A 24,064-nucleotide genomic window follows, 5' to 3' on the forward strand; every position below is an offset into this window, starting at 1 on the left:
GTGTGCTTTTTTATAATTCTCCACTTTTATACTAATGTACTAGATTTGCCCAAGTCTCAATGCTTTATCATTTCATCCAAATTTTACTGTGTTTCAGAAATCTAAACATGTTTGGCATTATTGAAAAGTATCAAAGAGAGCACTGATTATTAAACATATAGACTTGAGCAAGTCTAACTTACTATGTACTAGATGATGATATATATTGGTATATGACTACCACACACAATCATAGATACCAGTAATTTACATTTCTTTTATAGAAATCTTAGAGTTTTAAGTTTTATCTCATCACTGCAAGATGTGAATTTCTATTCCAGCTCTTAAAAGCCTGAATAATCAGTGCATTTAGTAGAAAACCCAATGCTCATAAATATGTACTTAATGTACATGCAGGAATAAAAAATTTAAAAGAAGTTAATGCATTTGTCAACATATGATCAATACAGCCCTATCCGGGGACCAAAAAATGGAACATGAATTTCACAGTTTTGGTAGAAGGCCAGTAGCTCATTATGATAATAAACAGTTTATCTGCTGGAAGTCCACAATCCATAATGCATTTTTAATCTATGATCAACTTTTCACTAACCTGGGCCAGGTTCCGTGGATTTGAGAAGTTTGATAGAGCAGAGACAGCTCAATGCATGCTCAAATTTAAAAATCATACAAACAGTTTGACTGATAAATGTCCAGCAGTAACGATAATTTTTAAACATAATGCATCTTCAATATATGATCAACTTTGCCCCATATGGGGCCTGAATCCAGGGCAAATGAATTTTTACAGTTTTCAAAGAGGACTCTGATTGCCCATTACAATCACACTCACCTATTTTGCCTGTCTGTTGTCCAGGAGTGCAAAGATTTTCTAAAATGCATTGCATTTTCAACATATGATCAACTAAGCCCCACCCTGGAGCCTGAACCCAAGGATCACAAATTTCACATTGCTTATCATAATCATACATGTACAGTTTGTCTGAGACCCCCCCCCCCCCCCCCCCCCCCCCCCCCATGACTTAGGCATATTTGTATTGAGAGTCCCCTTTCAGTAGAATTCACCAATTATGCAAAAAATCCATTGACAAATAACTTTGTATGCCACTTTACTGCCAATCCTTAATAATCAACTAATATGTACCATCAGAAAGCTATAAACTTTACAAGATATTGTGTCACAATGAAAGTGTATTAAACTTGGATCAAAGGTCTGCTTTGACCTTGACCTTTGGACAACAAAATCTGTAGGTATCTTCCTTTTATGGTCAACTACCTATATACAAAATAGGAAAGTTTCATGCTGGATCAGAGAGAATAAAACGAGGAGTATATAGGAGGCAAAATATAACAAGAGGTACTGTGAGCAATGCTCACTAAGAATCCCCCGCTTACCCCAATCTCCCAAAGGGTGTTGTTAATAGGTATAAATTACCTCTTTCCCGAGTGTAAAAATATGGTATGCCTTTGTAGAAGAAAATGGAATATATAGTCCGAACACAAATCCATGGTATAAACCTACAATTTTGACCTTGAGATCAAAGGTCAAGGTCATAAAGAGGTCATGAATGTACATGACACATAGTCTCATGGTGATACACCCATGTCTTATGGTATGACTATGTCAAAACCCTATAATCTATTTTGACCTTGAGGTCAAAGTTCAAGGTCATATAGAGGTCATGAAGGTACCCGACACATCATCTCATGGCGATACACTCATGTGTCAAATATGGTATGCCTATGTCAAAGAACAAAGAAGTTATAGCCTGGACACGAATCCATAGTAAAAAACCTTTAATTTTGACCTTGAGGTCAAGGGTTAAGGTCATATAGAGGTCATGAAAGTACTTGACACATCGTCTCATGGTGATCCACCTGTGTGCCAAATATGGTATGCCTAACATGTCAAAGAACAAAGAAGTTATGGCCCGGACACGAATCTGGAGACAGACAGACGGACGGACGGACAGACGGTAAGACAGACAGAGTGATTCCTATATACCCCCCAGAACTTCGTTCGGGGGGTATAACAAGATATTCTGTCACAATGAAAGTAATAATGGACGGCAGAACAGACAATGCGATTCCAATTTCCAATGCAGGGACTTAACTATAGGACTGTCTCAGTTACATAAAACATGGTTGCACAACATTTTTAAGAAAAAATCTTTTATCACCGATTCTAATTCCATGGAACAAAAGGAGGAGTATACAACAACATAAATAAATGGAAAGGCATGCAGATTTTCTCTTAAAACAAGAATTACCGTCTGCATCTTTTGCCTCTAAATCTCGAGCTTTGATTACGGTGACATTAAGGATGACGATTGGAGGCTGCAAAAGAATAACACAGTTGCATTAAAACATGAAGATATCGATGTATCTGAAACATGAAATCATTTTAGTTGACATATGACATTTCCTTCTTTGTGGAAAGCTTTCTAAATTTAGAGTCATGAAGACTTAATGAAAGATGGAAAACCATAATTCTGACTATTTTTCTTCAAACTAATGGTTTTTTAATTTTAAATGCAATCATTGCCACTGCAATTAGCACTCTCAAATAGCATTGAACATATTGGTTATGCAATAAGCTGTTAAACTACATGTCAGGCTTGCTGTGTTTAAAAACATGATCAAATTTCACACTTTGTGACGATCTCCAAACTAATTATTAATCTACAATGTAACAGTTTTAGGCATGAGACCTACAAGTAATGGATAGAATATAAGCTTTTCACACACACACACACACCTGATACCACACTTACACGGTAACCAATGGCAGAATTCATCCGTAAGTTAATTCCACTGAAAACCCTTAAGTAATAACTTTCATTTTCACCAGAAAACGCACAATAGTCTTCGATCTTTGGTGGTAATAAACAATTCCTTCTTCAATAATCATGCTCGAAGCAAATTTTCCATATTTTCTTATTACTCATTTTCTATAAATTGCCTTCTAAATTTCCTTCAGTGCACAAGTCTCACTCAACAGTTTTTTCAAGAAAATTAAAACTACAATGCTGACCCCACCCCCATTCCCCACTCTGAAAAACCGGCATAATACAACATCTGGTACATGTGATTAAATTAAGTATCAAACTTACATATGTAAACTGATGATCTTTGACCTTACTGAATTCAATAATTTTCTTTTTTCATGTAAAAGCAAAGTATTTAATTGATGGAAACTTTAGTTATTCCAATTTAAAACACATAAATTAGTCTTATTTTAAACACTGGACTTAAAAATTCCTGAATAAATACACAGTAAATTCTATATAAAGGTATAGACAAATCCTCGTGTTGAGAAAGTGCAAAATAACAGCAGTTGAACACTACTTCACATTACATTTTGCAAGGTGTGGATATAAATTCACCCTGAGTGATTACATAGGAGTTGATCAGACTAAACACTTGAACTCCAATGATCACAGCTAGTACTATATGTAGTGTCTCCAATAACAACAACAACAGGTTTTAACTTTATTGAAAATCTTTCAATTTGCTATCATTTACTCAGCGCTATCAAACATTGTTTACAGAAAACAGTCAATTTGTGTGCTTGCCATTTAGCATAGATTGCCAATATTTCATCCACCATTTTTATTGTTTACATCATATGTGAACAAATTACCATGTGATGCAAGAACTGTACTATTCCAAGCAGATACAGAGGTGTAAGTGAGGTTTTTGTAGTGACTCACAATATTGGTTTGACAACATTTATTGTCTATACCTTCAGAGAAGTGAATTACTGACAGCTAACAATGCTACGCTGATCACTTCTGTGTGTGTGTGTTCTTATTTTAGTAGGACTCATATTTTTGTGCCTTTCATGGTGAAGCAAGAATGCTAATTCATGATTAAGATAAAACATGAAAATTTCTAAAATTATCAGATACACATAGAAGAAGAAATAAAAAAATTAATACTCCAAAATGGTGCATCATCTTTGACCATGCCAAACTTTAAAGCATTAACAAATGTCATTTTTATTAAAAAATATTTTTTGTCCTATTATACACATGAAAAAATTGCTCCTAATATTGAACTTTCACATTTAAACAAATTTGATTCACATATTTTTCTAATTTAATGAATAAATAGAGTTTTCCACTGCTATACAATTTTTGCTTCCTCTACAAAAAACAAGAGGCCCAGGGGCCTTATAGGTCACCTGAGTATCATGTAACAACCTTCCAATGTTTGAATTAGGTTTGTGTTTAAATATAAGAGTTTTACTTTTGGATGGAAGAAACATTGAATAGCTATGTGGTCAGCCCCACCTTTGCACCAGAACCCCTGACCCAGGGGCCATAAATTTCAGTTTTGAAAGAAGCATCCTTGATCATCATTATCATACTATTAGTTTGTCTACTTAATACCCAGCAGCAGAGGAGAAGATTTTCAAAGAAATAAAATGCATTTTCACTATATGATCAATAGGGCCCTACCCTAATACCAGAACCCCTGACCCAGGGGCCATAAATTTCACAATTTTGAAAGAGGCATCCTTGCTCATCATAATCATGCTATTGGTTTGTCTACTTAATACCCAAGGACAGAGAAGAAGATTTTCAAAGAAATAATGCATTTTCACTATATGACTTATAGAGCCCCACCCTAGCACCAGAACCGCTGATCCAGGGGCCATGAATTTCACAATTTTTAACAAGAGGTACTGTGAGCAATGCTCACTAAGAATACCCCCCCGCTTACCCCAATCTCCCAAAGGGTGTTGGTAATAGGTATAAACTACCTCTTTTCTGAGTGTTGCTACTTCGATGTCCAGTGCACATGACCTTTGACCTTTTGACCCCAAAGTCGATAGGGAACATCTTCATCCCATGGGTAGTCCATATGTATGATATGGTGACTGTAGGTGGAAAGGATAACGCTTTAGAGCCCGGAAACCATATTGCTACTTCAATGTCCAGTGCGCTTGACCTTTGACCTTTTGACCCCAAAATCGATAGGGATCATCTTCATCCCATTAGTAGTCCATATATATGATATGGTGACTGTAGGTGGAAAGGATAACGCTTTAGAGCCTGGAAACCATATTGCTACTTCAATGTCCAGTGCGCTTGACCTTTGACCTTTTGACCCCAAAATCGATAGGGAACATCTTCATCCCATGGGTAGTCCATATGTTTGATATGGTGACTGTAGGTGGAAAGGATAACGCTTTAGAGCCCGGAAACCATATTGCTACTTCAATGTCCAGTGCACTTGACCTTTGACCTTTTGACCCTAAAATCGATAGGGAACATCTTCATCCTATGGGTAGTCCATATGTATGATATGGTGACTGTAGGTGGAAAGGATAACACTTTAGAGCCCGGAAACCATATTGCTACTTCGATGTCCAGTGTGCTTGACCTTTGACCTCAAAATCGATAGGGAACATCTTCATCCCATGGGTAGTCCATATATATGATATGGTGACGGTAGGTGGAAAGGATAATGCTTTAGAGCCCGGAAACCATTGCATCTACAGACGGACGGACGGACGGACAGACGGACAACTCGATTCCAGTATACCCCCCCCCCCCCAACAACTTGTTGCGGGGGGTATAAAGAGGCATCCTTGCTCATCATTACCATGCTATTAGTTTGTCTACTTAATACCCAGAGACAGAGAAGATTTTCAAAGAATTTCTACATTTTCACTATATGACCAATAGAGCCCCACCCTAACACAAGAACCCCTGCCCCAGGGGCCATGAATTTCACAATTTTGGTAGAGGGCTCAATGTTCATTATAATTATGCCCACAGTTTGGCTTCTTGATGTCCAGGAGTAAAGAAGAAGATTTTTTAAAATTACACTCATTTTGATGGTTTTTGCCCCACCCCTCAGGCCCCAGGGGGGCAGGGACCACGAATTTCACAATTTTTGTTCCCCTTCACCCACAGATGCTATATGCCAAAATTGGTTGAAATTGGTTCAGGGGTTTCAGAGAAGAAGCTGAAAATGTTCAAATGTTAACACACGACGCACGACGACGGACAAAAACAGATAGCAATAGGTCACCTGAATGAATTCAGGTGACCTAATAAAAGTCACATTAATTTGTGTATTTTGTGGCTTCATTCTGACAGTGCAATGCACATAATGTTACGTCACTTTCATTACGGCTGATGCATGAAATAATTGTACATGTATGTACATCATGTGCACTATAGTCCATCGCTTAGCAATCTTTGACAATCTCTCTGAATTAAAATTCAAGAAAAACGGCGAAAAAATATGAGGTTGATGCATCGATCGTTTCCAATTATGATTTAAAAACAATTAACTATAGGATGAAAAAACTTTTTAATTCTGAACCACTATTAAATGCTTTAAAAAAATTACGAAAAGCAAATTTAAGAATTCTAATCAAATTTTTTCAAAATTATGTAAAGATTTCTCTGCAATGAATTATTTACTTCTATTATAATAATGTTTCCATCATTCTTTCTATATCACAAAAGAATTCAAATGTTAAAATTACAACAAAAAATTGCAAGATGTATGGTATGGGAGACAAAATAATTTGTTTTTGGCAGACACAAAAATATGTTGATTGAGCTACAATGTATATATCATTGCTTCAAATACACCAAAATAAATACACATCCCATTAAAGAGAGGCATAAAAAATCCCACTGACAAATATCCCGACCTTGACCTTTCCAATCAATTGCATGGTAACCATACAACAGTGCATCTACTGCATTTTACTTTTACATGGATTATAGCAAAAGTTACTGACTTTTTCCTTTGTAGCCTTGGCCAGGAGTCGGGCATGGTCCTCTGGTGAGATTCTGAAGGCCTCCTGTGCATACTGATAAAGGTCTTGTATGTACGGTAAGTGGCCACCTGCTGTGGTTCCTATCTTGTGCTTGATGGTGTAGAGCACCTCAATATAGAGAAGTTCGAACTGCAAAGTAGAAAATATCAATATCTCCAAAAACACTCAAATTTACTTCATTTGTTGCTAGACTAAATTAAGAATTTATAACCTTAATGTTTTAGATTCCAGTTGAGTCAAACCATGCTAAAGGAATCCCAATACATATTACAATGTTCATAATATACGAGATGATGATTCTGTACATTCTAAACTCTACAGGACTTAAAATATCTCTCAAAGGGCACGCTGCCATATCCCTCTTTCAAACTGGGGAATATTTCTAATAACCCTATTGCGTACGATAAAGTATTTTGTATAATGTGTGCAGTTTTGTTTTGTTTGTTTTTTGGTCTTTTTTACCCAGAAAGCAGGGAGTACACACAATCCAAACAACTAAAAGGATTCATTTAAAAGGTCACCACTGATCGTCTCCATATGAATAAAAAATTCTTGAGCAATAAACTACAACCAACCACCCAGTGATCATTTTTGCCATCAAAAGATCTCCAGATGCTTAAATGTAGATCTATATTGATGGAGACTAAATCACATTAGCAGTGAATGCAGTTAAATACATGCACAGCAATTACATGCAGATAACTATTTATCTAATCATTGACAATTCTTTTTAAATTCTTTAAAAACGAACTTTGTATTTTTTTTCTCTGTGTTTATTCATTGGGACTATTTTGTGTGTGGGTGAGTATGTTGTTTAGTGTGTGGGTAAGTATGTTGTTTAATGTGTGTGGGTAAGTATGTGAATAGCACATGAGCTCATAGACATTCAATAGGCCAAATATTTTGCTTGGTTGATTTCATATTTCACATGTGACTTTGTTATGAAGAGAAGACGAATCCTATTGATTTTGGGGTCAAAGGTCGCTCTAAGATTTTCTAAAAAAAAGTTGTAGACGCTCACTGCAAGCAGATAAAGTATTGCATGTGTCTTCTTGTACAGTTAATTACCAGCATATTCATGAGAAAAGTTTTGGACAAAGTATGCTGCTCATGATTTCTATTTGAAACATCACGCAAAAAGTTGTTTTTTCAAGCAAAATGCAAGAAAATGCCCAACTTTGTGATATATACATCTGTATCATATTTGAAAATAGGAATCAGTTTGGAGACAACGACTAAATTTTCATCTTCATTTCCATGTAATTATCAAACTAGAAATTACTGAATTCGGAGAAACTGACGAATCTGACAAATGCTTAGTTTGGATCATACATGTTCTGCCAGAAGATTTACAACCTCTATGAAATTCTATAAACTAAGCTATAACACATACTAAAGAAGCTTAAATACCAAATTCCATATCCTTCAAAAGTCGAGCAGTACAAATTCCACTTGATAGGCATACAGACAAACTGGGTGGCAAATGAGAGGGAAATGTTGAAAAGGGGAAAGATATTAAAAGCAGTACAAAAAAGTATTGAGCTATCAATTGAAAAAAAAAAAGGAAAATGATTTTTACACATTTTTTCCAGCAGGGTATTGAACCCTGTACTGCGAACTTAAAGTCATTGGTGACTTATGCCCAAGTCTTATTTTTCCAACATATTTATCAACAAGATTTTTGTATAACTTTCTTAGATAATGATTGTTCTTCAAGCTCATCTCAGTCTAGGTCAAAAACTTTTCAAGCTACTAGTCCGGTCGGGCTAGTTGAATGTAAAATTTACTAGCCTGAAAAAAAAATTCAATAGTCCAAAATCAAAAGAGTTTATTAAAGCAAATTTAACTTACAAATTAAAAAAAAAAATGTTTCCATATAGTAAGAATTAAAACAAAAACAAATGAAAACTTCAGTCATACTCCACTTCATAAAATATTAAATTTCCAGTTTCTGTCAATTTCAGATTTAAGCAACTCATTTTCAGTCTCCTCCTCCTCATCTTACATTTTTCACAATACGTACACAACATTGTATTTTTTCCAACGTCAAATTTTAGCTATGGACGGTTCAAGGTCCATGACTGAACAAATCCACGCTTTCTCTAATTTGACTCGTATCTTTCTTCCGCACTTCGTTTTTCCCACTCGCCATGACAGCGTAAGAGCGACCTGTGTAGGTGCCATATACGATTCGTACCCGGACCTTTCTCTTTCGTACCCGAGACATTTCGTACCCCTTTTCAGCGTATTAGAGTTTGACATTAAAGATGAAATTACCCGGTACGAAATAGTTTGGACTTGATAACTGGCAAGCAAACTTAGCCAATCAAATAACGTTATTACCTAGATATTTACAGATTTTTTATGAAGTCCTGTGTGTATATATATATATATATATTTTAAAAGAAAAATTTATACTAGTCTGATCGGGCTAGTGCGGGGAAAAATCTACTAGTCCGACAGAAATTTTACTAGAAATCGGGTGTCGGTCTAGCGTTTTTCGCCCAGACTGTCATCTTTTTATTTACATCATTTTTATGTTTCATATATATATATATATATATATTAAACAAGAGGTCCATGGGCCACATCGCTCACCTGAGTCACCTTGGCCCATATCTGAAGACTTTCCATATATATTTGCATGTAAAACCTTAGTCCCTATTGTGGTCCCAACCTACCCCTGGAGGCCATGATGTTTACCAACTTGAATCTGCACTATGTCAGAAAGCTTTCATGTAAATATCAACTTCTTTGGCCCAATGGTTCTTGAGAAGATTTTTAAAGATTTTCCCTGTATATTTCTATGTAAAACTTTGATCCCCTATTGTGGTCCCAACCTACATGTATCTCTGGGGGCCATGATTTGAACAAACTTGAATCTGAAATATGTTAGGAAGCTTTCATGTAAATGTTAGCTTCTTTGGCTCAATGGTTCTTGAGAAGAAGATTTAAAAGATTTTCCCAATATATTTCTATGTAAAACTTTGATTCTTAAGAAGAAGATTTTTAAATGACCCTACCCTAATTTTGCATTTTTGTGATTATCTCCCCTTTGAAGGGGGCATGGCCCTTCATTTGAACAAACTTGAAAGCCCTTCACCCACGGATGCTTTGCGCCAAGTTTGGTTGAAACTGACCCAGTGGTTCTGGAGAAGAAGATGAAAATGTGAAAAGTTTATTGAATGACGTCTACCTTAATTGCCTAATGGTAGAATATCCCATTTACCTACAAAAAAGGCATTGGAAAAACCCGAGTAGCTTAAATTTCTTCACTACCATAATCCAAGCTGAAAGCTTTTCCAGGAATCTGTCCTTGTTTTAAGACTGTATCAGCTTCCATTGATCAATGTATCTTTATTGAGTCTTTTAAATCCCTACGATTATGGAGAATGCATGCATGGTCATTATCAAGCTATTTTCATTACATTGGTCTAGTTTTTAATGTCTTTAATGGTTATTTCCTATCACACTTTCATAATGTGGATTTGGGTGTGTTAATCAATTCCCTTCTCAATAATAACGACTTCACCAACGACAAATTATCTTTACAATATTGAAATTCCTATTCTGATGCATTTCTGTTCTGTGCCATTTCATAGTGGTAAGATACTATCATATGTTTACAAAACAATTAAGACTTTCAAACATAGTGATATGATATTGATACATGTATGTTTACTTACAAAAATTAAGACTTTCAAATATTGTGATGATCTTATTCATATGTTTACTTACAAGACTTTTAAATATAGTGATGTTATCCTGTGCTAAGCCTCCAAAGGTGTTCAAATAACTTATAATATCATTTTTTTGTTGCTTTCAACTATATATGTTTGTGAAATATACCAAGTACGAGAGTCATGGACACACAATGTATATTTATACTTTGATATCTCCATAAATTGCAATGATCGATACATGTAGACATTTCCTACTTGATATAGTACATCTATTCTGGGGACCCAGGTTAGAATAGGTCCTCAGTAACAACCCCCCCCCCCCCCCCCCCAACCCCCCCCCCCCCCCCCCCCCCCCCCGAGTCGCAACAGGTGTGGCACGATAAAGATTGATCCTTCCTGCTCAAAGGCCGTAAGGGCCGAGCATATAGGCCTAAATTTTGCAGCCCTTCACCGGCATTGGTGACGTCTCTACATGAGTGAAATATTCTCTAGCACGACGTTAAACAATATTCAATCAATCAATCTATTCTAATGGCTGGGTATAAACTTCCGACATTTCATGCTGGTACACTGTTCATGAAGCACTATAACCATAATGTACTGTATTTTCAAAAATAAAACTTATTTCTTGAATGTTTGATTGAAGTCATCTGACCCTTGATTTGGATGAATGATTATTTGACCTTAATGGTCACATAGTTTTGACTTTTCAGTCAACAAAAATGAATTCTCTTAAATAGCAAATACCTTTAAAACAATTATACACAAACAATGGCTTTACATTTGCAAGTCATGCTTTAGTTTTGGGAAATGTCAATCTCATTGTTTGGGCAAATATGGTAACAATAAAACAAATCCTGATTGACTACAATGGATATTATCTTGAATTATTTTAGCATTAATCACAACTATATAGTGTGCTTCTTGTCAATCGCCTTTATCTTATCTTAATTGTTCCTTCTGATCCTTTAATAGGTTTATAATAGGATAGGGAAAATCTGAACAATTTGTGTAGAGTCTTTATCGCCTGATACATGGTGAGCTCACAAACTAATACACTCCTATATTCATTATCCAAAAACTCCGCTATCTTAAAGAAAGGAAGTTCTGCAATGATAAATTAAGTGTTACCATGGTGAATCTGTGTGCAACAGTCAAGGTATGAGCACATTAAGACAAATTCCTGGTGGACTTTTTAGTCGAAACTGTATTTGATTGAGTTCTTTTCATTGAAACAATTTAAGGTTCAACTCTGTCCAGTTTTGAGTTTCAACCTACTTGGGCTACAATGTATATGGTTTTAGTCTCCGCTCTCACAAGTCATGGTCACATGTCAATTATTCATCCAGAGTACTTTACATCAAGCTTCTCGCTAATATGTATACCTCAAAGGGAATGATACAGGTGTCAAGATGGCCGCCATAAAAGCGTTGTGGAATTGATTGGCTATCTTACTGCTGATTAAGTCAGTAGACTGCATGGTTACTGCTTGTACAAACATCCAACAGAGGCTAAGCCCGCTTGGGCCCAAACTCTGTGATACTATAAATATAGATTATGGACTAAAACTCTATATTTATGGTCCCGGTATCACAGAGTTCAGGCCCAAACGGGCTTAGCCCCTGTGAAACATCCCAAACCTGTCAATGTACTCCACCAAAACTATACAAGAGCCATACAATTCACCATGTTGGCACAGTACAGAATTCCTTTACATAAAGGGTATAGAAATGTTTTCATCAAATACAAAGTACTGTAAATAACTGTTAACAAGACCATTTTCTTAATAAAACATTGCCAGGTTGTCTTAAATTGGCTCAAAGTTACGTTACTGGGAATTGGAATGGTACAACCGCAAAAATAATGTCTCGCTGAAAAACTGAATAAAAGAAGATCAGGGATATAAAGTCTCACAAAATATGTGTGATCTACCGTAGGAAAAAACACAAACTCAACACAATTATTGTTCTCTTACTTCTTTTTTTGACAGGTGCTGTACCTCTGGTTTGATAGCAAACTGGCTCTCTGAGGGAGGGTGTCGTTCATGATCTTCCTGAAATATTCAAATGTTCCATGAATCCTTCAATGTGAAATAGAAGCACAATTTTTTTTTCATGGTAAGGATCTTAATGAGCATACACTCATATATATGTGTTTAATTACTTTGTTAAACCTGCATGATGTGTAAATAAACCACTAAAAGCCCCTCACCATTTTGGACGCAGAACAAACTAATCTAAGATAAAAGGTAATGCAATTTCCAGGAAGTATATAATTCAACACTTAATCAATATCAGACGGCAATGATACCAATCAACTCATCAAATTTCATATTCTGAGAACATGTAGCATACATGCAACTATCATTCTTCTCATCACGAATGCCTGTACTCGAGAGGCTATTGATATCATTAATTTTCATACAAGCACTCAATTTGCCATGGTCTCTTTCTTTAAGGTAACATACAAAGCCCTGCATACAACAGGTAAGTCCGTGAGCTATCACTACACAAGAACATCTGTCAGGTATAACCATAACTTAAATTTAGACAGCTGTGGGGGTTTTCTGAATGTACCTGTTCGACTCAATCCAAAACTCCAGCCTGTATCAGTGTTTGCCACCAACATCAGAGTGTTTAGCCCTTGGCTACAGTAAAAATTTGAGTGAACTATAGTGAATCTTGTTTTAAGGAGTAACAAAGTGGGATTGAAAACTTGATAAAGATCTTAATCAAATTTTATATTTCAGTACTTTTTAGGTTTCTATTTGCCGGGTTTGGCCTCTTCCAGCAGGAGATGACTCACAGGTTCTGCAGTCCTACTTGTCCCTATGTTGCTCGACCAGCTGCCATTGATGGCAGTCAACCGCAAGTCCAAGTACGTGCAATGTTCCTAACCCTCACCCAAAGCCGGGCTACCTTACTGGAAACATTAGTGCCAAACCCTGTGTGGGCCGCAACTCATGTAATGATGCCCAAGTTCCTCTAAAATACCTACTATACAACACTAACTAAAATAACAATGCTAAAAAAAAACCTGTGTAGCAAAATGAATTCCAACTGCTCACATAAAATATTGCATCATTATTCAAGTGCTAGATGCATCATTCGGGAATTAATTTACTTTAATGTGAATCTTTAGTAATACAGTTCAGTCATCAAAGACAGCTTGATTTCTGGTTTTTGATTCACACGTCACATAGACTGTACGTTGCCCATTGATTGGGAAAATCATACCTCTACCTTCCTACTTACTGTTGAGGGGGGGAGGACAAATGAATAAAAATAATACGGCATATTTCTTTATTTTTTACCTGGCAAAACAAATAGCAACGTCGGAACACAGGGGTTTTCTCTCCGTTACATGGTATACACTGCGGTGTAATGGAGAAAAAACCTGTGGGTTCCGACGATGAATAAAGAGATATGTAATACAATGGTTTAACTGGTTCAATTAAACTCTACATTTTAGACAAGTTTTAGTCTTGAAATGGTGGGTTCCATAAATATCCCTCCTTGCTCAAAGGCCGTAAGAGTTTAGCCGTAAGTGCCGAGTATAAGGCCTAAATTTTGCACCCCTTTAACAGCAATGGTGTGGTTTCCATATTAGTGAAATATTCTTAAGTGGGATGTTAAACAATAAACAATCAATCAATTCAATGGTGGACATATGCAAATGCACACTTGTATATATGTGTATATACCCTGAAGCATTCCAGTTGTCATTAATTAATTCCACAATGAATATGACAAGCCACTGTAATGGGGTGTGAAATACATAGTGGTAGGCAAGATTTTATATGGTTACAAATTACACAAGAAGTCATTATCGCTTGTGGGATTGATGCAGTCATTTACACCCTTTATATCCACCTACATGATGATTTAGGAACAAAAGGGTTTGATACAAGAGTCAGTCCTGATTGTGGACCCATTGAAATCATGAATCGGTACCATAGCCTCTGCCTTAATTTCACCTCTCTCATTTTCCTCTGCAATACATCATTCTACCTCTGTGGCTTTTGGCATTATTGGTTGCTCAATTTGTCTGACAGCATCTTGCATGCTATCCATTTAATTTTCATCATGCCTTTAAACTAAGTTTGGGGTATCAATAATAGCGATAACAGCAAAGTCTTTGAAGTTCCCATGAGACAGTTGCCAATAGTTCTGGAATCTGGAATGAATTGCGACAAAGTGAAAATACCTTGCTAATCATTTCACAATTTGAGGACTTTTAGTTTTCAAAAAAAAATTCACTCGTTTTCATATAATTCAACAAGAAATGGATTGATTATGAACCACATCTAGCTTCAAATGGCAATTACAATCTAATTAAAATCAGATTATTTTAATAATAAAAAAAGACTTATAATGCAATATCTATTTCAGTAATTCAAACATTGGGCCTGTGGCGCCTTTCCTGCACAGCTAAGGTTACAGTTTGAATAAACAACTTGAAGCAGCATCCTATTTTTACATGTTTCCAAATTTACAATATATCTAATGAATCTACAAGGAACTACAAATCTTCATTTGAATACACATCTCCTTTACCAAAGGGTACTAACAGTGACAAGTTTGGTTAAAATCAGCCGAGTGGTTTTGTATTTTGCACCCCTCCTGTGGCCCCATTACTGATACTGGTGTCATGGTCTGTACAAACTCAAGTTTAAACCATATAAAGAATCTTTCTTATAAAATTTGGTATTTGTGATGCAGTGGTTCATTTAGAAGATGTCTAAATTACGTCACACATCCTAAATTTTCTAGGTTGTTTTACAACCATAATTCAATCAAGCTTGAATCCCCTTTTACCTAAAAATATACTTCGTGCCAATTTTGGTTGAAACTCCAGTCAAATTGTTCAAGAAAAAATTTTTCGAAGTAAAAAGTTTATAATGGACAATTAAAGAGTGCAAATAAATTTTGAGCTAGACTATAATAGGTGATTTAAAAAAAAACATTCATCGCTACAACACTACCAGATAGGTCAAAATCTGTGGCACCTCTCGTATAATTGCAAAAGATTCTCACATGGGATATATAACAAACAAAGTAAAAAAAATTCTGGGGTTTTTAACATTCATTCCTTTGTCAAAGTAATAAAAGAAATACCTTTCTGATGTCAAAATGATAAAAGAAATATCTATAATATCCCATGTCAAAATGATAAAAGAAATATCTATAATATATCCCATGTCAAAATGATAAAAGAAATATCTATAATATCCATGTCAAAATGATAAAGAAAAGTCTTTTCCATGTCAAAATGATAAAAAAAAAAATCATTCCTATGTCAAAATGATAAAAGAAATATCTTAACCATGTCAAAATAACAAAAGAAATAACTAAATTCAAATTCAGATGCTATCCACCATACCTAATTAAAGCATGCTCACAAGACTGAATGTAATTGTATTAGAGCTGAAACGATTCACCGAAATATCAATATACTGTTCAATGAAAACGCTCAATTTAATGTTCGATTCAATTTGGCTTGATTTTCGGTTCGATACGTTTATTATACAAACGGGTTCAGTAAAATACATCAGGCTTGGCCTGTACTTATTGTTTTTACCTGCATGAGGGACAAAATAGCGTCAAATAATGTTCAAACTGTTGTTTGCTCTGAGGTTGACGAAAATAATAATTAATTTTATTAGCTTAAACTACAGAGCCACTAAGCATCTTACACTGTCTGTCAGTTTGAAAACATTTTGCTTTTAAAATTACGATTTTGAATCTTGGTAATTTTTTTCCCCAATAAATGTTATTATTGGGTTTCTCTGTAAATTGTATCGTATTGAAAGTATTGAATGGTACGTGGCATAAGTATTGCAATCTCATATCGTGAAGGGGGCGTATCGTTTCAGCCTTAAATTAAATGTATAGATATATATTATAAACCTAAAAGTATGCTCACAAGACTAAATGTGAATGCAGATATAAAGCACAATTAATTCACTTAATTGAAGTTGATGGAGAAATTGAAAGGAAGATATATATTATAGCAAAGACTCTCAAACACTTTAGTATTAATTGGTATTTATGATCACACCGATCTGGCTATTCAATAATTAGTGAAATGAGGAATATCATACAAGTAATTAACATCATGCTAAAATCTTTAACATTATATGAAAAACTTTGTGTACATGCAGTGGTAGCTAGATCAAGCAGCAGCATGCTGGGTAAAAACACAACCCCCACCCCAGTATAAATAAGTTTGATAAGATTGGAAGTTGCAAAAATTCAAATCCAAGATTTATAAATGCTGATACGTAACCAGAAGAATAAAAGATTTGATATAGCAGATATTAAGAAGCTTTTATAATGGCACTGAGAATTTAAGATAATAAAATAGCACCAACAGCAAAGATTTAGTGACAATTCCAAATAAATGGATCAGCATTGGCATTAAATTCTAAGAGTTGCACAAAGACAGAACATAAACACAGCAAGAGAAATACTCATGTTGCACCTTCCTTCAATATGTTCAGCAATGCAGTAGTAATCAAAGAAAGGATTGACATCCAAAAAATCCATTCTAAATTGGTCGATAAATGGCTCCCACAGTATTTTTTTCAACACCTAATCTATTTAATACCTGTCAGAGGGTACTAATAAAATGTTAAGCTCAAGATGGTTTTGTTAAACATCAAATTGAAGAAGGATTTCAATCCGATAAAGTATTATTTTTTGAAAAGGGGAACTACATGTATACCAAGTTTGATTCTGCGTACTGTTTTTCCTTCGTGATTACCCTGATGAGGGTATTTACAGGGATCTTCCTCTCAAGATGGGGCACTTGCTACCAGGTTTGATTCTCCTACCCTTATTAGTACTTATTTTATCCTTCCCACATGGTGCTAATTTAATGGATCTGAACAGACAGAAAATAGACAAGCGAAAAGAAACACTGTACCATACCATAATACAACCTAATAAAGACAGTTGCCTGCAAGTTTGATTACCTTAGCCTTATTAATATTGTTTCTATCTTGTATTGTGACCTTTGACCTTGAAAAACAATAGACAATTTCTTCTATATATTCATAGGAAACATGTGTACCAAGTTTGATAATCCTGGCCTTATATAAGTGCAAGGTGAAGATAACGAACAGTGATCAATCTCATAACTCCTACAAGCAATACAAAATAGATAGTTGGGCAAACACGGACCCCTGGACACACCAGAGGTGGGATCAGGTGCCTAGGAGGAGTAAGCATCCCCTGTTGACCGGTCACACCCGCCGTGAGCCCCATATCCTGATCAGTACGTTTATCTGACCTCACTAGGTGCTGACAGACAGATGCACTGCACCATACCATAATACTACCCATCTAGGATGGGCATATAAAAAGTCATCCTTTGTTGTTTAATTGTAGTTATACAGTGAAACTTCTCTAAACCGGCCGGCTCTCAGACCGCAAAAAAAAAAAACGGCCGGTTTGGAGGGGTGGCCGGTTAACCGAGAATTTAGCATTTAGAGACATTTTATCTCAATATTCATAAAGTAGGTACTGTTCCCTTTCTTCTGGTGATCTATGATCAATTATCGGCGGAGATCAAATTAGTCCGCTTGTACATACAGGTAATTATACATGTGTAATTAATAAGAAATATTCTCACTGAAATCGTCCAATTTTAAACTGAAAATCTATAACAGGATTCCGATACATAAAAAAAACGCAGAGGCATATTGGAATTTCTCTTACCTATAAAAACTCTGTTTACATGCATCGCTTATATCATTAACAAATTTGTTTTGACAAAAGTACAGTAGTAAAAATGAAATTGTTATAAATATTTCTTAGGAATTTTAAGTCTATGGAAACCAAGAAAATTAAGCTACCGTTTAATAATTATAATTAACAGTTATCGTTTGTTTTCTTTATTAACTACCGCTTATATCCATACGATAGAATGGTGCAACAATATGGCTTTTGGTACTGTATTCATTCAATAAGTTCCTAACTGGTTTTTTTTTTACATTTTGTACAGAATTTGGAAGAGTCCCTTGGATTAGCTAAGTTTCAATTAACACCCTTGACAGCACAGGTAAACAATAGGAATTAAAGAGGCCACTCCTGTTTTTCAAACCTCCAGTTGATATTTTCCCCCTTTCCCACCTAGCCAGTTGGTCAGTCAATTTGCACATCTGGACGATCTTGATCACCCTCTGACCAAAACTTTATTGTCTTCAAAAAGTGGCCAGTATGATCAGGGTAAATTACACATGTTTGTTAACAAATGTACTTTAAAAAGTGGCCAATGTCCAGTTTTCAGGGGTGGCTGGTGTTGTAAGACTTTCTTTGTAAGGAAATGTTAAGATTTCTGCTGGGACTTTAAAAATCGGCCGATATTCAGGGAGAACCGGTTTTCTGAGGGGCCGGTTTGGAGAAGTTTCACTGTACATGTCTTGCCCATCAAAAATTGTAAACAATTAGAATTTCGAATATGTCACTTCATCCATACTGAAGTTCAGTTGAATTCTTTATTGTCCTTGAGTTATACAACTCATCGGAATACATCTAGTACATGTATATACACAATATATCTAATTGTTATACTGAAATATTTTGTTGGGTCGGTCTAAGTTCTTCAGAGTTGGGTTGGTCTAAGTTCTTTAGAGTCGGCTGTATAAAGCAATTAAATATCAATACATCTTTTCTGGTGACTGAAAATGCCCTACTTCAAGTCTGGTGAATAGCACCATGCAGCAACTGTTCTGGAAAGAAGATCTCATGCAGAGACAACTATAGTGATGAGCTTGGAGTTCTGACAGCACCGGAAATCTTCAGAAACATTTTTAGAACTATCATTGGACTCTACAACACATGATTTGTACTCTTGTGCAGATGTCATATTCAACATCAATGAAAAATTAAATAGCTATGAAGTAAGATTCCATACTTCCAAACTCATTTTAACATTTGTATATTAATGTATTAGGTTTGATGACTTACGAAAACAAAGCATGAAGTCATATAGACTGATAGCAGCTAGTGTCTGTAAACCGATACAAGAAAATTTTATCCTCAAATGATGTTTTTGTTTTTCAAAGAATTTGAAATCACTATGCAATTACATTTCAACTACATGTATAGTCAAACATGCATGTTTATAGAGAAGTGCTGGAGACTAATATTAATTTTGATTCGATATAAATGTATCCAATAAGTTCATGTTTTAAAATGTCATAGGAATAAAAATCACTTTCCTCTATAAGCATGACTTCCTTATTGGTGTGTTCGCTGTTATAAACCGTGCATTACTACAGGCTTATTTAGACATGTTGAATTACAATAATGTACCAGTCAATTTGAACCCCGTTGATGATATCATATTAGTTCATATGAATTCCAATGACATAAACATTATTAGTAAACCATATAATTGATAATAAAACATGAATAGTATAATTATCCATTAGCTCCTCCGACATCAATTTAATTCTTGAGAGTTGGATGTTACATAATTTTGACATGGGAGTTAGTATCAATTGTAAGCTAGAGGAAACGAAATGGACCAGACCGGGATTCGAACCCAGGTTCCCCGAATCTCCAGTCAGGTGCTCTACCAACTGAGCTATCTACAGGCCACCAGCAATAGAACCCGACTGACTGCTACACTCCTCCCACCTGAAATGTCTTCAAACTTGAAGACATCGACCCAGGATCTTTAACCCTTGGAAGGCATTTTCTCCTGTCAGTTCCAGGGGCTGGTCTACGGCAACAAATGTAACAGGAAGGGAGAAAATGTAACAGACCAGAACTGGATTCAAACCCAGGTTCCCTGAATCTCCAGCCAGGTGCTCTACTAACTAAGCTATCTGGCCACCGTTGATTGAACCCAGCTGATCTTCACACAATATTCAAACCTCTTTAATATACAATTTTTTTTCCATCCACCTAAAATTATTTCATCTATACCATCTAAATGAAAAGACATGTTAACACAGAAATTGTTTGTCAGAATATATACTGATAGTATGGAAACATTCTTTCATATGGAAACATGTTGATTATATGGAAATTGATGGTGGTTCGGTAGCTCTCTGGTCAATCTAAAAATATTTTCGAGAGAGCTACAACTCTCCTGCTAGCAAATACCAAATCTTAAATTGGGACATATAATTAATACCATCTAGTGACTGACAGGCAATGCAATTTGGAATTGTAATTTTCTTGAATTGGGAATAGACACATGCCAATCTTACAACTGGAGTACTGAAATAACCAGATTATCTACCCACAATTCTATGTCACTTCAAATCTTGTGATGAAATTTTGGGAAGCATTGAGAGAGCTGATTTTATTAAAATTCTAAAGGGGGTTCAGTGCAGATACCTAATGCAATTAACAAAAGTTTTCAATTCTGAAAGGAATCATTCAGTGCATGAAAACATGAACATTAATTGATTCACTAAAGAATGATACTGTAACACTAAAGACTGAACAATGTGAAATAATTAAAGCAATTTGTATCAAATACAAGAGATGCAAGGTCTTGAAACCAGCACACATCTTTAATTCAGTTTCATTTTGATTGAAATTCAATTAATAACACATTTTTTAACAATTTAGTTATTGTTTCCCAAAAGTTATTCATCATAGAAGCCTGGACAAGGACGGATTCCGAAAATTTTCGAAGAGGGGGTTAGTACCATAAATGGTATGTTCCCATCGATCCAAAAAGGAGAGTTGCATGCAGACTTCAAAATGGCACAAAATACCCTCTACTTCTAAAAAGAATCCTAACAAAAAAGGTGGATTATGAATAAGTGACTGGGCCTCCCTCCCCTCTCCCTCCCCTATGTCTCAACCACTGCCTCAGTGCACAATCTGGACCTACTCTATAAGCCTATTGCAGGTGGTGTACAAAAGTTTAGGAAATGCTAAATGAAAATAACTTGTAGTCATTAATGACTTGATGTCAGAATGAAAAAAAAGAATGATTCATCAGAATTAGATACTCTGATGTCATCTACAGAGGGGAGTCTGTTGAATTGGAGCATGTCAAGATATAATGCAACATCTCATGGGCCCATAAAACACACCAGCTTGACAAACGAGAAAATGAAAATCCACCAAAAAACAGTGTCATTCTGGCCATATACCAATGAATTAATGTTAGATTACTCGTCAAGTGGAATGATAAAAAATTAAATGGAGAGTAAGGCCACATTAAAAAATATCTATGTTTGTCTCCTCTCCTAATTCTATGTTAAAAATTAGGGTAGGCTAAGGTAAGTAAAATCCCTTACTTGGAGATCTTAAAGTGCAGTTGTATATATCATTTAAGAAATATAAATTCAATTTTTGAAAATACATTTACATGTACATGAGGTGGGTATGAAATGAGACACTTCACTGTGGCATTAATGCTTCCTGAAAAGTATGCTGCCGTTAAACGTCCAAGTTCATACCCTCATACATTTTCAAAAGTGAAGTTTATTTCTTGAATAAATGCCAAATGGGATCCCAAATTCTTTTTTAAAGAAAATGATATAGAGAGGTATCAAATTAAAACTCGACTGAGTAGAAGTTTAATTATTTCAATTGGTAGGGCAAAAGCAAATACACAGCTTTTTACATTTGGCCTAAACCAAGGGCTCATTACTTGCAAGCAATCTTCAACAAGCTAGGGATGCCAAATAAGCAAGTAATATTCAAATCTATCATTAAAATAATAAAACGCCAACCACAATTGCAAGGATTTCACCCAATATATATGTATATGGAAAATATGACCTCAAGAATTGCAGAATATATACTAAAATATCACATAAAATGTGAAGATAACGAGCATGCAGTGATCAATTTCATAACACCTATGAGCAATACAAAATAGAGAGTTGGGCAAACACGGACCCCTGGATACAGCAGAGGACTAGGGTCTCTATATTAGTTCCCTTCATTGTGAAATAATCACATTTCCAACTTAACTATTTAAAAAAATTTTTTTTTAAATCCAAATAGAGCTTTTGATAAATGCCAGGTAAAGACAACAGCTGTATACAGGGCTAATGACTGAAAAGGCAAACTTTTAATTCTTGTTTCATAAAAGGCGAATATTGATTGAAGAGTCCATCCACTCCATGAAATATGCACACTCAAGTGTATAAAAATTTAGGAACAATGTTCTTTGATCATTGTATTGATTCAAAGGGGTCGTTTAAAAAAATATGCAAGCATCAAGAATTAATTGACGATTACTTTACTTACATCAGAAGCTGCTCGGAGTCGTTTATTCTCCTGCCTCCACGACAATGCTGTAAAACTTTCAAAAAAGTTGCTGTCTGACTCTTGCACTCTGTAAGTATCAATTAAGGACATCTTGTTAGTGGACATGATACTACAAACATTTAAATAATAGAAGTCAACCACATCCAAAATCCTGGGTTTTTCTGCCGTTATCTGTGCTAAATCCAACAAATTTTAATTTCTCTCCCGCAAATGCCATGTGCGTCAATGTCTTGAGAATCCTTGGATAAAAGAAACATGCTACGAAAGAGGTCAAGATATTGATGCATTATAATCCTTCATTCAGCAGATATAAAACTTGCACCTCGAGCAGTTTCTCACTCCCTTAATCAAAACTAAATCCACTTATATTGAAAGGAAAAAAACACATCGTGAGATGTTGCTTCTCAACATCATGGTCCCAGAGGAAATCATAACTGCAGATGTTCAAAATTCAACCTTAGTAGAGATTGATAAAATTTCCACAAGATGATATAGCACAGTCCACTAGCATCCAATCCAGAGCTACACCTGAGTTGTTATAGGTTTTTCTTGACTTTGCAGCAGCAGTGGACCCACTGTCAGTATTTATACGTGCTGTTGGAATTAGAATGATACTTGCACACACATCAACTGGCAGTACAATTCAGTAATTAGAAAAGCCATGCATGATGAGAATACTTGTAGCAGAAAGATGAATGGTGTCATCTTTATTCATGGAATTTCCATGTACATAAAAATAGTCATGGGGACAATTGTAAATTTCATGCATGACACTTCTTCATACATATGTAATTGTATATATATCAAGTCTCTACAATATTTATCAAACACAACAATATCCACTTTTAAAATACTTATTCAGTTTTTACAAATAAAATAATTTTAGATCATGATACTTAATTTCAAATTAAAGAAAATATATTCAATAATCCCAAAATACCGGTTGTTAAAATGTATTATACAATCAAATCTCATAAATATCAGCTCCTTCAATTTGCTCAATGTAGGGAATGTACTGTGAGTGGATTAATTACTCTAATCCAATTAAGATTGCCAGGAATATAATACTAAATAGATACAAACATTTAAAATAATTTTAATCGTCTTAAAATTTTCAAGTTTTTTTTTCTAGTGATTAAATTGGAACAAAACTTAATTTGCAAAATGCAAATGCTCTAACCAATAGAACAGTTAATGAACCAGCCATACTGTTACAAGGGCCCAAGTGTCACTAAGACCATACTCATTACTTAATGTCAATCCTTTTCTCTCATAGGTTAATCTATGTGATATTTAAGTTTCCAATTAGTTAGTCAAAG

At 35.2% G+C, this 24,064-nt stretch overlaps 1 protein-coding gene and 1 long non-coding RNA gene across 7 annotated transcripts in view; one reads left to right on the top strand and one right to left on the bottom strand.

Annotated features, from left to right (window-relative positions):
* LOC125671916 (BAI1-associated protein 3-like) overlaps window positions 1–24,064 on the bottom strand; it is a 120,374-nt gene that overhangs the window by 67,106 nt on the left and 29,204 nt on the right. For all 5 annotated transcript variants that reach the window (XR_008802595.1, XM_048907901.2, XM_048907903.2 and 2 more), the window contains exons 3-6: window positions 22,725–22,812; window positions 12,467–12,544; window positions 6,770–6,937; window positions 2,271–2,337 (exon numbers count right to left, since the gene is read on the bottom strand). Coding sequence is in view for 4 of the 5 variants with exons in the window: in XM_048907901.2 (XP_048763858.1) it covers window positions 2,271–2,337; window positions 6,770–6,937; window positions 12,467–12,544; window positions 22,725–22,812 (401 nt within the window). In the remaining variant the exon portion in view is untranslated. The remainder of the gene's footprint in view (window positions 1–2,270; window positions 2,338–6,769; window positions 6,938–12,466; window positions 12,545–22,724; window positions 22,813–24,064) is intronic.
* On the top strand, window positions 6,704–14,953 carry LOC125671950 (uncharacterized). 2 transcript variants are annotated; one of them, XR_007368794.2, is made up of 5 exons: window positions 6,704–6,864; window positions 12,482–12,608; window positions 12,950–12,977; window positions 13,241–13,368; window positions 14,883–14,953. It is a non-coding gene; the product is annotated as an uncharacterized LOC125671950 (long non-coding RNA). The 2 variants fall into 2 exon arrangements; XR_007368793.2 differs by lacking the exon at window positions 14,883–14,953 and having other exon boundaries at window positions 13,241–13,783.

This window comes from Ostrea edulis, chromosome 4 (assembly GCF_947568905.1).
Source record: "Ostrea edulis chromosome 4, xbOstEdul1.1, whole genome shotgun sequence".
In the NCBI taxonomy this organism is placed as follows: Eukaryota; Metazoa; Mollusca; class Bivalvia; order Ostreida; family Ostreidae; genus Ostrea; species Ostrea edulis.